The sequence below is a fragment of the Scleropages formosus genome, chromosome 6, assembly GCF_900964775.1.
Source record: "Scleropages formosus chromosome 6, fSclFor1.1, whole genome shotgun sequence".
Classification (NCBI taxonomy): domain Eukaryota; kingdom Metazoa; phylum Chordata; class Actinopteri; order Osteoglossiformes; family Osteoglossidae; genus Scleropages; species Scleropages formosus.
This window is the reverse complement of record NC_041811.1, coordinates 672,516-687,488: the sequence shown is the minus strand read 5'-3', so window position 1 is coordinate 687,488 and position 14,973 is coordinate 672,516. Positions and strand designations below refer to the sequence as shown.

The 14,973-nt window shown below is 44.4% G+C and overlaps 2 protein-coding genes across 2 annotated transcripts in view; one reads left to right on the top strand and one right to left on the bottom strand.

Annotated features, from left to right (window-relative positions):
- The window catches only part of LOC108931915 (NACHT, LRR and PYD domains-containing protein 3-like), a 64,306-nt gene extending 56,798 nt beyond the window's left edge, over nucleotides 1-7,508 (top strand). The window contains 4 exon segments of the mRNA XM_029252611.1: nucleotides 986-1,147; nucleotides 4,116-4,283; nucleotides 4,414-4,460; nucleotides 6,979-7,508. Coding sequence (XP_029108444.1) covers nucleotides 986-1,147; nucleotides 4,116-4,283; nucleotides 4,414-4,460; nucleotides 6,979-7,508 — 907 coding nt within the window.
- The window catches only part of LOC108931913 (NACHT, LRR and PYD domains-containing protein 12-like), a 324,390-nt gene that overhangs the window by 246,791 nt on the left and 62,626 nt on the right, over nucleotides 1-14,973 (bottom strand). The window lies entirely within an intron of this gene.

The window sequence follows — 14,973 nt, the reverse complement described above, 5'->3', positions numbered from 1 at the left end:
CGGCTGGGATGCCAGTCTGCTGCAGGGGACCCCATGCAGGACTTGAATCCCACACCTGCCACACAGCGGGACCCAGCCAATCCCACTCCGCCATCACGTCCCCCTCGATGGATGATGAGGTGTCATTAAACTATAACACGTATAAAAAAAATGCTGAAGGCGATAATGTTTGCTTGTGTTTATCATGTTACTGCCTTCCTCAGTTTATGAAAATAATATGTTCCGAATAGCAGTTCAGGTATTGAAAGCCTATTTCTCATTATCTGGAATTCAAAAAATAATGTATTTCCAGCCCACTTAAAAAACCAACATCAACAGGCGCTTGTCTCGAGCCAGAGGCTACCCAGCAACACAGGGCGCAAAGGGACACACCCAGGCCAGTGCGTTGCAAGGCACCCCAAGCGGGATTCAAACCCCAGACCCACCAGAGAGCAGAACCCGGCCTATCCCACTGCACCACTGCACCACCGTACCCCATTCTACTCACCAAGTAAAGAGAATAATTCATGATTTTGAGCTGTGGTGGGTGAAGGAGGGAGGCAGTCTTCCAACTCATTTATTCTGTCATTTTCACTAATTACTCATCTTGAACAGGGTTGTGGTGGTCCAGAGTCTTTCCCAAAGTCACTGAGTAAGAGGTTGAAAGGGAACACAGCCTGCATGGGATGTTAGTCAGTCTCACACACACACACACACACACACACACACACACACACACACACACGCACACGGAAAGAACAAGCAGACCACACACTGACTTAAACCTACGCATGAACAGGCATGTGAGACAGCAGTGCTACCATGCCACTCTCTCACCAGCTAAATGTTATAAACTATGGAAATAGTGTCATTGCTTCATTAACAGTTTTCAGGATTTTACAGCAGCAATTACTGATGTACTATTAAGAAAGTTTGAAAAATAGACTAATATGTCCCAAAATTTCTCAGTGGAAAGCAAAAAAAAAAAAAATCTGTTCTTATTTAGATTGAACCAGTGCAGACTGACAGAGAGATGCTGTAAAGCTCTGGTCTCAGTTCTCACCTCAAACTCCTATTCACACCTGAGAGACAATGACCTGCAGGATTCAGGAGTGAAGAAACTCTCTGCTGGACTGGAGAACAAACAGTGTAAACTGGAGATACTGAGGTCAGTAGTATTCACAAACAATGTCTGAAACCCCTTGACTCAAGCAGGGTCACAGCAAACTGGAGCCTAACCTGGCAACGAAAGGCTCAGGGGGACGGACCCTGAATGGAACATTAGTCTGCCACAAGGCATCCCAGGCAGGACTCAAACCCCAGATCCATCACATCAAGAGACCCAGCCAAGCCAGCTGCACCGCTGCACCACCGCCCCCCCACTAGTATTCAACTCACACTCACTCACTCACTCACTCACTCACTCACACACTCACACACTCACACACACTTTCTGAACCGCTTGTCCCATACGGAGTTGCGGGGAACCGGAGCCTACCCGGCAACACAGGGCGTAAGGCCAGAGGGGGAGGGGACACACCCAGGACAGGACACCAGTCCGCCACAAGGCACCCCAAGCGGGACTTGAACCCCAGACCCACCGGAGAGCAGAACCAGGTCCAACCCACTGCGCCACCACGCCCCCCCGTATTCACACACACACACACACACATTTTCAGAACCGCTTGTCCCTTACGGGGTCACGGGGAACCGGAGCCTACCCGGCAACACAGGGCGTAAGGCCGGAGGGGGAAGGGGACACACCCAGGACGGGACACCAGTCCGCCACAAGGCACCCCAAGCGGGACTTGAACCCCAGACCCACCGGAGAGCAGGACTGCGGTCCAACCCACTGCGCCACCGCACCCCCCCCCCCCCCGTATTCAACTCAAATCAAATCAATTTTTTTTTTAAAGAGTGCTCTTCTCAGTGATGGAGTGCATGAACGCAGGCATGAGGCAAAGAAATAAATACATTAGAACAAAGAAACAAAGAAGACAGATGAATACAGACTACAGGTAGTCCACGATTTATGATGGTTTGACTTCTGATATTTTCGACTTTACGGTGGTGAGCTGGCGATAGATATTCAGTAGAAACTGTATTTCAAATTTTGAATTTAGATTTTTTTCCGGGCAAGGGATTTGCAGTGCAATACTCTTTCGCGATGCTGGGCAGTGGCAGCAATCCGCATCTCCCAGTCTGTCATGCAGAGGTGTCACACCCACAGCCACGCGCATGACGCCTGCACCTGCCACCGATCAGAGAGGACCAGCATAAAGGAACCGTGCCGGCACACCTGCTCATGGAGCCTTGCCTTGAGCAACCACATCTCCAGCGCGGTTCCATAACCAGTGTTTACTGTCGGCCCTCTTCTTAGGTCCTGCCTTCTCAGTATGGACTTTGGCTTGCTTCTTGACCACATCTCTCATCTCGTCCTATGGAATTCCGTTCGTGAATTACCCGACCCATTCCTGTCTCCGACATCAGTGTTTGCCTGGCCCTTTTGTTGTGTCTTCAGTAAAATGTATCTGCATTTGGGTTCAACAACAACACCTCGCCTTCACCTCATTCGATGAAGAGGTGTGTATTAAATGCATTTTCGACTTACAATGTTTTTGATATACAATGGGTTTCGCGAAATATAACCCAATCATAAATTGGGGACCACCTGTAATGTAATACAAATGCTTTTGTCAAGCTTTAAGTATCCTACTGGCTGTGGAAGAAAGGGAAAAAAAAAACTCCCAAATGAAAGTAAAAGAAAAAAAAAGCCTCTGGGGGTCCAAGTGCTAGTGGCTGCTCACCACTCCTGGGCATTCTAGATTAAACAAGAATTCTAAGTCAGTTTAAAACTAATAATGGCATTGTTGCTATATGATAGCTTGATTTCCCAGTTCAGCAAGGTATGCCTTGTCCATCATGGTGATTGATCATCATCTTCAGTCATCATGGGTGGCATCTATAACCACCGGCCGGCCTCCTCAAGTCTTATTGTAGGGAAAAATGCTCTTCTTTAATCCTCTGTTTTTGTTGGAGCATAGGGCCTTCATTGTATGTCTCCACTGGTTTCTGTCCTGGGCTGCTAATATCATCTGCAAAATCCAGATTGTCCAGCTTCTGGGTAAGGGTGCACTGTATGCCCCTTGGATTGTCTAGCACTGTCTTGATCACGCAGTCAATAACAAGAAGGAAGGTAATGGGAGACAGGAGGCAGCCTTGCCCAATTCTAGTGTTGACTGTAAAGGGTGTGGACAGTTGAGCATTGTGGATGACTCTGCAGCTGGTTTCTTTGTATAAGCTCTAGATCACACTAACAATCTTCTGGGGGAATGTCTGAGGACTCTCCAGGTAACTGTTCTGTCTACCATGTTGAATGCTTTCTTGAAGTCAATGAAGCAGACATACAACAGAAACTGCCATTCCAGTGACTGCTCCATGATGATGCGGAGAGTCGCTATCTGGTTGCTTTTGTACTCTGGTTCTGGCATGGCAAAAGCACTGCTAAATGGACCTTCATTCCTCTATCTTCCTGACTGTTTCCTCTGAAAGCCAGTTCTTGAACTCCCTCTTCTTGTACCCAAGCATCTCTTCAGAAGCTGCTGTAAATGTGCACTTGACACGTTCCCACTTCTTCTCCAAGGAGCCATCTTTCAAGTCTGCAAGGACCTGGAATTTGTTTGACAGAGGCAGTGTGAACTCCCTTTGTATTGGTGTCTTCAGTTTGGAGATATCGAATTGGGGATGCCTCTGTGGTCTAGCCTGTCGTCGATCTTGGTTTTTAACTCACAGCTTGCCAATCACAAAAGGCATGGTCAGATCCCACATCTGCCCCTCTACATGCTCTGACATCAAGAAGACTCCTCCACTATTTCTGGGATATTGTCAAATGATCAGTCAGGTTCTCTGCTCCTGCATCAGGAATTATCCATGTCACTTTGTTGGAACAATGGAAACAAGACGAAATTGTTAGACATAAGTTTAATACGTTTTGATACAGAAGTGGGAAAAACAGAAACACAGCCAAGTGAAATTACATTTCTTAGTGATATGCCTGAGTGAACATGTAAATCTGGATTTGAAGGCTGAGACAAATGGGGTGCTTAATAGTGTTTAATGTGTGTGTGTCTCTACAGATTGTCTGGCTGTTGTGTTACAGAGAAAGGCTGTGCTTCTCTGGCTTCAGCTCTGTGTTCAAACCCCTGCTCACACCTGAGAGAACTGGATCTGAGCTACAATCACCCAGGAGTGAAGCTGCTCTCTGATCTGCTGGAGGATCCACACTGTAAACTGGAGATACTGCAGTAAGTATTATGTGTGCATGTGATTAGTACTAACCCTCATTCTTGTCACGGGGCTCTGTTTCCACACACACTTCATACACAGGTGGTGTGTGTCTCTCAGTCACTGAGTGTCCTTCTGCTTCTTGCACAGTGTGGACCATGGTGGACAGTGCAGGAACCGACCAGGACCAAGAAAATGTAAGTGTGTTTGTACTGAAAAGTTGCCTTCAGATCATGATGATGGTGTGTGTGTGTAATGCTATCATTTACGTTTTCAGTAATGAGGCACAATAAACTTAAAAAGTTCGATTATGTCACACCCCCGACAATGAGCAAAGCAGCAACACCTGCCGCCAATCAGGGAGACACAGGATAAAAGGAGCTCCACATCCACACACCAATGTGGATTCTTGCAATTGCCTTGTGCCTTGCAGTCTCAGCAGTCCTGTCTCTAGCGTTTTGCCAGTCTCTTGTTCCTGACCATTGCTTGTTCTCCTCGACCACAATTTGGATTTCCTGGTTTATGACGTTTGCACCTCCAAGACCCTCGCCTGTCCCTGACCTTGATTTTGCCTTGTTCCTGAAACCTGTTTGCTTGAATAAAACCCACCCACACTTGAGTCCTCCAGTCACCTGTTTCCAGCGTTTGTCCCATGACAGATTATTAACATTCTCACCAGATGTTGTCCATCACAGACAGACACATTCACATATCTCTCCTGTGTCTTTTTGTACTGCTCAACCAATCTTACGTCCTTGTACAAGACTGAAAGACCTTCCAAAGTCTTCACCCAGTTGCACTTAAATGGAGTTTTACCAGTAGCACAAACACACTGTTCCAGAAAATTCTACAGCAGGACATGTCCGAGATACACACAAAAAGGACAAAGAGATGAATAATATAATAGAAATAACAGGAGAGACAGCCAATATGGAGTTAAATAAATCAGAATCAATGTAATAGTCAAAAGAAAACTATTTGTAATAAGATTAATAACTAAACAATGGTGCATTCAACACCTGTATTTAACAGTAAAAATTGAACAGAAACTTATTACTGCCATATTCTTCGCCTCAGGTATTTATCTGAACACAAGTGCAGATGTTATCTAATAATAGACAGCAAAGGTGATCCAGGGAAATACAGCTGTGTGTGAGGTGATATGGAAGGATCCAGTTTTTTGGGAGAGTCTGATGCAGGGTTTGACATACAGGAGGATGGTGTGGGCCTGAGATAAGAAGTGCGGATTGAAGGTTAAAAAAAACAGGCCAGATTTCAGGGAAGTCAAGAGTCAAGAGAGGCCTTATTGTCATTTCAACCATATACAGCTGGTACAGTACACAGTGAAACAAAGCATTGGGTGGAACAAAGTTCCTCCAGGACCATGATGCTACATAAAACATCACAGACTACATAAAGTGGACGTGTGCAAAGAGTAGTACACATTACAACAATTACTGAAACAAGACGATATGCACAATAACGGACAGTTCAGCAGCGAGCAGTGCACAAGTTCCAGTGTCCGTCTAGTCCCTGGTATTGAGGAGTCTGATGGCTTGGGGAAGAAACCGTTACACAGTCTGGCTGCGAGGGGCTGAATACTTTGGTACCTTTTGGTAGACAGTATAGTGATCTTAAGAGTCTTAGTCATCGTCTGAAAAGCAGGAGGTCGTAATACGAAGGGCAAGGATGATATCCCATGTGTCATGCACACATGGGGATTGAGAACATGAACCCAGTTGTGGGAGTTGTTGGACCGTAGGCCAATGCGGACTGGCAGAGGTGAGGGTGTGACGGTACAAGGTTGTAAATAGATGGTGCTGAGGAGGACAACAAAGATGAGGGAGGCCGTTGTGTTCATGGTTGTTGGGCAAGTTCCTGGTCATGACCGAAGCTTGAGTTAAAGCCAGATCTGTGGCCCAAGGATGCGTGTCATGGGGGGTGTGGTGGCGCAGCGGGTTTGACTGGGTCCTGCTCTTCACTGTGTCTGGGGTTCAGGTCCTGCTTGGGGTGCCTTGTGACAGACTGGCATCCCATCCTGGGCATGTCCCCTCCCCCTCCAGCCTTGTGCCCTGTGTTGTGGGTTGGGCCCCAATTTGCTGCAACCCTGCTTGGGACAAGCGGTTTCAGACAGTGTGTGTGCACAGGCCTGGATGAAACCAGTTAGTGTTGTCATGAATGAACACCTAGAAGTATGACTGTTTCCTCATCAGAGATACTAACACCCCTAAAATTTACATACATCTAGTAACACTAAGTTCACAGCGAGAACTGAAAGTTCACTACAAAAACAATAAACTGTAATACATTTATGAGACACTTTTCTTCAAAGTGACGTTCAGCTCAGAGAAAACAAAAATTCATCTGTAATCTGGTGACTGAATGATCACACAAGGTCAGGTGGAATTTCAGAGAGATTTAATCTTGGGCTCAGAAAGCTATTTGCTGTTCTGAGTTCAAATCAAAGAATAGTTCAGTTAGTAAAACATGGAAATGTCCCAAAAAAGATATGTCACCATAGTGTTATAATTTTACTTGTAAGAATGAAACAAGATTAAAAAAACAAAAAAAATAAATAAATAAATCGTCAGATTGTCTGATACCGGTGCCAGTAATACAGTTTCACACAGTCGCATTAATAGGATTTGATTAAATTTGTGTTTATTCTGGAGATTTAACACTATTTTAATTGCGTTCTAATTGTGTCATCTATAGACTCTTGCCAACTCACACTGGACCCCAACATAGCAAACACACACCTGTATCTGTCTGAGGACAACAGGAAAGTGACATGGAGTGAAAAAGAGCAGAAACATCCTGATCATCCAGACAGATTTGACTGGTGGTACCAAGTTGTGTGTGTAGAGAGTGTGTCTGGTCGCTGTTACTGGGAAGTTCAGTGGACTGGAAATAGGGCTGAAGTAGGAGTGACTTATAAAGGAATCGGGAGGAAAGGAAACAGTGTTGTCTGTCAGCTTGGATACAATAACAAGTCCTGGGCTGTGTTCTGTACTGATAAGTTTTACTTTGTGAGACACAATAAGAAACACACTGCCATAGCTGTACCCCCGTCCCACAGAGTAGGACTGTATGTGGACTGTGTCTCCGGCACTCTGTCCTTCTACAGCATCTCCTCTGGTGAACTGACCCTCCTCTAGAGGTCCACCGCCACATTCACTGAGTCCCTCTATCCTGCATTTTGGATTGGCAGGAGATCTTCATTGTCGCTGTGTGCTCTGGAATAGGAACAAACACAAACACACACACACATTTTCAGAACCGCTTATCCCATACGGGGTCACAGGGAACCGGAGCCTACCCAGCAACACAGGGCATAAGGCCAGAAGGGGAGGGAACACACCCAGGACGGGACGCCAGTCCATCACAAGGCACCCCAAGGGGGACTTGAACCCCAGACCCACCGGAGAGCAGGACCCGGTCCAACCCATTGCGCCACTGCACCACCACGCCCCCCACATACACACACAATTGATAAATTTAATTTCTTGAACTGATACAGAAAAAAATTACTCATCTGTAATTAGAAGTTGACTGTAAATGTGTAATTGATGCAAATAATGTGGAGTAGTGTGTAAAGCATAATGTGTGTATGTGTCTGTTTGTAGTAGAGAGAGCAATTTGTTGTGTGTGTGTGCAGATTAATGGGTACAGTGTAGTGCGTGTATGTGTGTTAGCTGCATATATTGTTTGTGTGTGTGCAATGTATTATCTGTGTGTATTGTTGTGGGGCCAATGCATTCTGTGTGTGTGTCTCTGTGTGTCTTCCTGTCAGTCTGTAAATGGGTATCATGCACTTTTTCTGTGTATGTGCGTGCATCATTATGGTTCCAGTGCATTGTTTGTCTCTGTAAGTGGGTACGATACATTTTGTCGATGTGTACATCCAGAGTGTATTGCAGTTGTACCCCTACCCCCCCACACCAAAACACACACACACACAGTGCACACCATTGTACTGTTTTGTGTGTGTGCATGTGCGGGTACAATTGATTGTGTGTGTCTTTTCAATATATTATGTGCATGTACCATTGTCGGGCCAAACAATACACAATGGGTAGCCTACATATCATTGTGTGTGCACAATGTATTATCTGTGTGTATCGTTGTGGGTCCTCTGTGTGTCTATGTAGTACTGGGTACAATGGCGAGTGTTTGTGTGTGTGTCTGGTAGTCAGTCCAATGCACTGTGTGTACAATTTATAATGTGTATTGTTGTGGGTCCAATGCAATGTGTGTATGTGTGTACAGATCATTGTATCTCTACATATAGTGTGTATTGCAATTGTACCGCCCAATTCACACATGCACACCATTATTGTCATCCTTGTGTGTCATCATCAGTCTCGTGTCATTTCTTCCATTTGGACCAATCACCTCCAGGCTCTGCCTTTTTAAAATCCCCACCAATAGATATACATAAGTAAGCCCCAAGACAATAGTAACTTATGCGCCACAATAGCAACGTTGTCCATCATACTGGAAAAATTATTCACGTTTGCAATGAAAAGCAAAAGGCTTTGGATGCACTCAACTGCTATCCTAAAGAGTCTCCTGTCTTAAATTTATTAATTTAGCTGACGCTTTTCTCCAAGGTAATTTTACTGGAGCAATTGAGGGTAAGTACCTTACTCAAGGATACTACAGACAGAGGTGGGGATTGAACCTGTGGGTCAAAAAGCAGCAGCTTTAATTGCTACACTACCAGCTGTTCCATAACTTGGGTAATTCTCAACCAATTTCTGTGAAATACAGTTTATTTTAAAGCTAAATATATTTTCTATGAGTTGACCACACCAGACATTTAATATCAATTAGACAAAAACATGAACGATATAAGGAAGTTAATTGATGTTTAAATACAACATTGGCAATACCTAGGCATTGGGCTATGGTATAGACTACTGTCAGTACTGAAATAAACATTTTGGAATGCTGATTTGTCTCTCACTTTTTAAACATGATAAAGTGTAAAATATATTTTGCATTAAAAATGTTGATATACTTGATTTGAACTTGTATAATTTACATAAAATACTCAGCTAACACATACAGTCTAAGTCGCTTGTCCTACATGGGATCGCAGGGAGCCAGAGCCTAATCCGGCAACACAGGATGCAAGGCTGTAGGGGGAGGGGACACGCCCAGGACGGGACGCCAATCCATCGCAAGGCACCCCAAGCGGGACTCAAACCCCAGACCCACAGGAGAGCAGGACCCAGTTTAACCCACTGCGACACTGAACCCCCCAGTACTAAACTCATTGTTGCTCAATGTATATAATTCTGTCATTTTTTCGTACCTAATTTTTTGGTGGAAAACTTCTGAATTGAGTTGAACTGAACTGAAGTGAGGACAATTCTAGGCCTATAAAGAAATGGATAAAATCCAGTAGGGAAATGTAAACTTTATTATGATACTAGTTCACCAGTTATTAATAAAGTTCCTATAGATGAAGTATAAGATATTGAATTCTCTCAATAACTCTATCAAACATGTTGAAAATTTAAAAACAAACTATAGCCTACAAAAAAACTGTAGAAAGATATTAACTTTTGGGGAATTTACGTAGATGAGCAGTTATCATGGGCAATACATATTGATATTAAGGCAAAACAGATTTCAAAAGTTGTTGCTTTGAATGGAAAACGAATGAAAAAAGAAATACTTTATTAAACATTTGCAGTTAAACGATACTACTGTATTTCACTTATGCAGTTATAGCTTGGGGAAATTCCTCACAAACTTCACTGAAAAAAGACAATTTCAAATGCAAATTACATGAGCTAACTGAGTTTCAAGCGATCAAAATCTAGATCTCTGGTCCTGAAGACAGGAAAGTCTACTGATAAGTGTTTGCTTTAGATTTATACCAATTTCGTCTGTTTTGGAAAAGACAGTGAAATCTTTATGCAAAACGTGTTTGACTGCAGCTTCAGGGATTCAGCAGCTATTCAAGCAACACTCCAACAGTTGGAGTGTTGGATAGCAGTATTTCACAAGTCAAGACTTCCAGGTAAGTTTAAAGCCTGAGTACATCAGCACATCAGCAATACATGATATTGTGCCAGAAATTCTGTGGCCAGTTATAACTGACAAAATCTCTTTTTCTTATAGCGGAGTCCCTTGAGAGAAGGATTAGCTGCCACTGGTGTAGGGGGGCTCGATATACCTTGGAGCTTGAACAGGCCAAGAACAGGAGGAGTAACATGCTAATGCAACATGCATCTGTTCAGGAGGTTTGAGGACTAATTTCGGGTAACACTGACAAGGGACATGCTATAGTACAGGCACTCGATTGATTCAATGGCTGCAGGAGCAGACACTGAGGTAAGGACAGGTGAAAAAGTGCTGACACAAGTGCAGCAGGTAGAGTCCCAGCTCCAGCACAACGTGATGGTGGAGTCGGGTTTCAGGAAGGTCTAGTTTGGTAGTGTTCAGCTATGGAAGTATGACAGTCAGGTCTGCTTTGATGTTCTGAGTGGGGGTTCAGGTTTGTTACATCTCCAACATAGTACAAAAAAAGAGGTCTATGTTTTAGGGTTAAGTTTACAGATGTTGCACACATCAGTTGCAGACATTCTGACAAAATACACAATATGTGATGTGTAGGGCAAGTATTATTTTGGGCAAACGAAGAGACTGGAGAACATACAGAAAAGTAGAACTTGGACAGCTGCTTTCCTTCCTGTTTCTTATGTAGACGTGTGTAGTGTAAACTGATGGGCAATTTTTTTTCTGCCTTAATATCTAGTAGAGAACTATGTGATAAGTTGATGTGTCATAACATCTTTTTCTGATGAACTTACTGAATATGGTCTATATGTGGATTAATCCTCATAGCTAGCATCATGATAGGCTAAGAGGATCATCTGTGTAATAAGCAGATATAAAAGCTGAGGTGACGCTAAACTACTGCTCTTCAGACACTGTTGCGTTTTGTCTTGCAGGATTTGGAAGAACCAAGAACCTGCTCTTGAACATTTTATGAAGGTGAGTGCTGAACTGAAGCACGCTGCACAGGTAGATATGTGCAGGTTTACTGAAATTCCCTGTATGAGACCCAAGTCGTATGAATGTATGTAGTCTGGGTGTGATGCTCAAGTGTATCGCATAGAGGGGGCTGGACACAGGTGTGTGGACATAATTGCGCAATCTTTTACAGCCAAAGTACAAGGGGTAAACGATAATTGTGGTCGGGGACAGGTGTGATTCTATCCGATGTACAAATGTTGTTCAGGAGGAGAATCTGAAGATGTGGTTGACGAGGTGAAGCGAGGGTGGACGCTGTGGGAGACTGGAAACAACGACAAGGAGTCGGAGAAGGTAACAAGGAAGGAGAGGTACAGAGAAGGGCAGGTAAGGGAAGGAAGAAATTTTGTGAGCACAGGAGGACGAATGTCTCGATGAGATTATTTATTTGTGCTATTTGTAGGGGGGCCAGCTTCACGGATCCTGGTGATGTCATGGGAAATACACACACACACACACATTTTCAGAACCGCTTGTCCCATACGGGGTCACGGGGAACCGGAGCCTAACCCGGCAACTCAGGGCGCAAGGCTGGAGGGGGAGGGGACACACCCAGGACGGGACGCCGGTCCGTCACAAGGCACCCCAAGCGGGACTCGAACCCCAGACCCACCGGAGAGCAGGACTGTGGTCCAACCCACTGCGCCACCGCACCCCCCGTCATGGGAAATATATACTTCATATTTTAAAAAGTAGAAGAGATGGGACAGCAGTTTAAAAGGCACCAGTTGGCACACATGTAGCACTAAGGAATAAGATCAAATCTGAGTTTCTGCGGTGTTGTAGGGGGGTTGGAGTGATGTTGCTTCCTGGAAAAAATAAATGTAAATAACCTCAAAAAGAACAGCGGCACAAATTCTAATTTTACAGCACAAAACAGGACAAATGTGTATGTGTAGCTAATGTGTATGTGAGATTCAAGATACACAGGAAAAGGTGTTATACCCCGGGTGCATTTTTCAACAGTTGCACACAAGGACCCAGTCCACCCACCATCCTAAAATCACAGAGAACAACACCCAGCATAGCCAACATACATCTTCATGCCCCAAAACCAAGGCACTTAACTGGCCTAACCCACCCACCAAACCAAAACTAATCCCACCAACAAAATCCAAACCGATAAACCAGATTTAATACACCAACAAATAATCAAACCAAGTCTAACTGACTAATACAAAACCTAAGCCAGACCCACCAACAAAACACCCAAAGCAAGCCTAACCCAATAAACCAGCCATCCAGCCAACCCACTAACAATAACCAACTGCCAAACCACACCCAGCAAATCCAAAAATGTGTAAAAAAGAAGTCTATGCTTGACTGAATTAAATGTTAAAATGAATCTGAAATAATTTAACTTGCTTTTAGCTCACTGATATACATGTCAGTTGTAAAAAATAAATTAATTTTAATCTCATGCTAAAGTCTCACACACCATTACACACATATCACGATAGCATCTGCCTAGGCAATTTATAACACTTGTTACACAACTGATGAGGAACAGACTCACTGTCTTTTTGAGTGATTTTTTTTTAACATTAATGAACGGAAAGAATTTCAAAGAAAGTGATATTTGCATTAATGAAAAGCACATGCTTTGATAAGTTTAACTTATCTGTTAGTACATCAACTGATGTAGACTGCATTTCACAAATTTTTCTGAACAGACAGAGATTGCACGTGAAAAAGCCAGTTATCCTCAGTGAAGTCAAACCATTTCTTCACATAACTGATGGCAGTGCTAAAGGAGCCTCTGAACTCCTCTGTGGCAGTGTTTGCATCAGATGGAGGAAGATGCTGGCTGGAGCTTTTATATATATAGCTGCACTGGTTCAATGAAAGGATAGCCATGCTTCATACTGATGTCTTCTACCGTTTGTTTATCTCACTTTCTCACTTTCACAGACACCGTGAAAACTACAAAAAAAAAATAAAGACATAAAAATATTCAAGCATACATCTTTCACTCAGTTTAAATTCTCTCATATTAGTGTCCATTAATACACAAGTACGACCACATTGTTACAACAGAAATATGATTAACACGATAAATACACAGAAAACAATCACATTTGTTCACATAAAGCAAATCAACAGACATCATAAAACACACACACTGTCTGAACTGCTTGTCCCATATGGGGTCGCGGCAAACCGGAGCCTACCCGGCAACACAGGGTGTAAGGCCAGAGGAGGAGGGGACACACCCAGGACAGGACGCCAGTCTGTCGCAAGGCACCCCAAGCAGGACTCAAACCCCAGACCCACCAGAGAGCAAGACCTGGTTCAACCCACTGTGCCACTATGCCCCCCTACGTTTTAACACAATATAAACAAAATTAAAGTGACAATTACCGCGTGCGCCCTTTGAACCTTATGCAAAAAATATTGTTTCAGAAGCTGTGTTTCGCTCCTCTGAATCCATAACATCTCTGTTTCACATACACACACACATTTTCAGAACCGCTTGTCCCATACAGGGTCGCGGGGAACCAGAGCCTACCCAGTAACACAGGGCGTAAGGCCAGAGGGGGAGGGGACACACCCAGGACGGGACGCCAGTCCGTCGCAAGGCACCCCACGCAGGACTTGAACCCCAGACCCACCGAAGAGCAGGACCGTGGTCCAACCCACTGCGCCACCACACCCCCGTCATATATGTAATAAACATTTTTAAATGTCTCTTGCGTGAAAGGTTAAAATATGGGACAAACTGCATCGCAACTAGGGGGGGGGGTGCGGTGGCGCAGTGGGTTGAACCACCGTCCTGCTCTCCGGTGGGGGAGTCCCGCTTGGGGTGCCTTGCGACGGACTGGTGTCCCGTCCTGGGTGTGTCCCCTCCCCCTCCGGCCTTACGCCCTGTGTTGCCGGGTAGGCTCCGGTTCCCCGTGACCCCGTATGGGACAAGCGGTTCTGAAAATGTGTGTGTGTGTGTGTGTGTGTGTGTGTGTGTGTGTGTGTGTGTTTGTGTGTGTGTGTGTGCGTCGCAACTGTTATCCCTCTTAAATATGGAATGATTTTGTATTATATGGGACGGTTGGCAACTCTATCGCCTGCAATCCAAAAGAATTGAATATATGCACTTGAATATATGATTAAAGAGAATCAATTGGCAAGTGAAGCTCTGAATATAAAATTACTGGTGTATAAACTACAACCCCTGCTCCCCTTCCTCTCTTCACGGATTGAGTTTCTTTTTTAAAACATTCTGTCCCCTAATGGTGAAATTCAGACCTGCAGGCCGTTGGCACTCTGCAGTAGTGCATCATGGCAGTACTTCAAAGTCAGATTTTTATCTTTACATTTTTTTTAGCCATTTTCACACACATGCACACATTTTCTGAACCGCTTGTCCCATACGGGGTCACGGCGCCTAACCCGGAAACACAGGGCGTAAGGCCAGAGGGGGAGGGGACACACCCAGGACGGGACGCCAGTCCGTCGCAAGGCACCCCAAGGGGGACTCGAACCCCAGACCCACTAGAGAGCAGGACCTGGTTCAACCCACTGGACCACTGCACCCCCTCTTCAGCCATTCTCAAAAAAAAAAAAAAAAAAAATTATTTATTATTGCTTTTTCTGGGGTTTTTACAGAATATAAAACATAAAAAATGTCAAGTATTTCACAGCTTTTATTGATTGCAACTTAGTGGT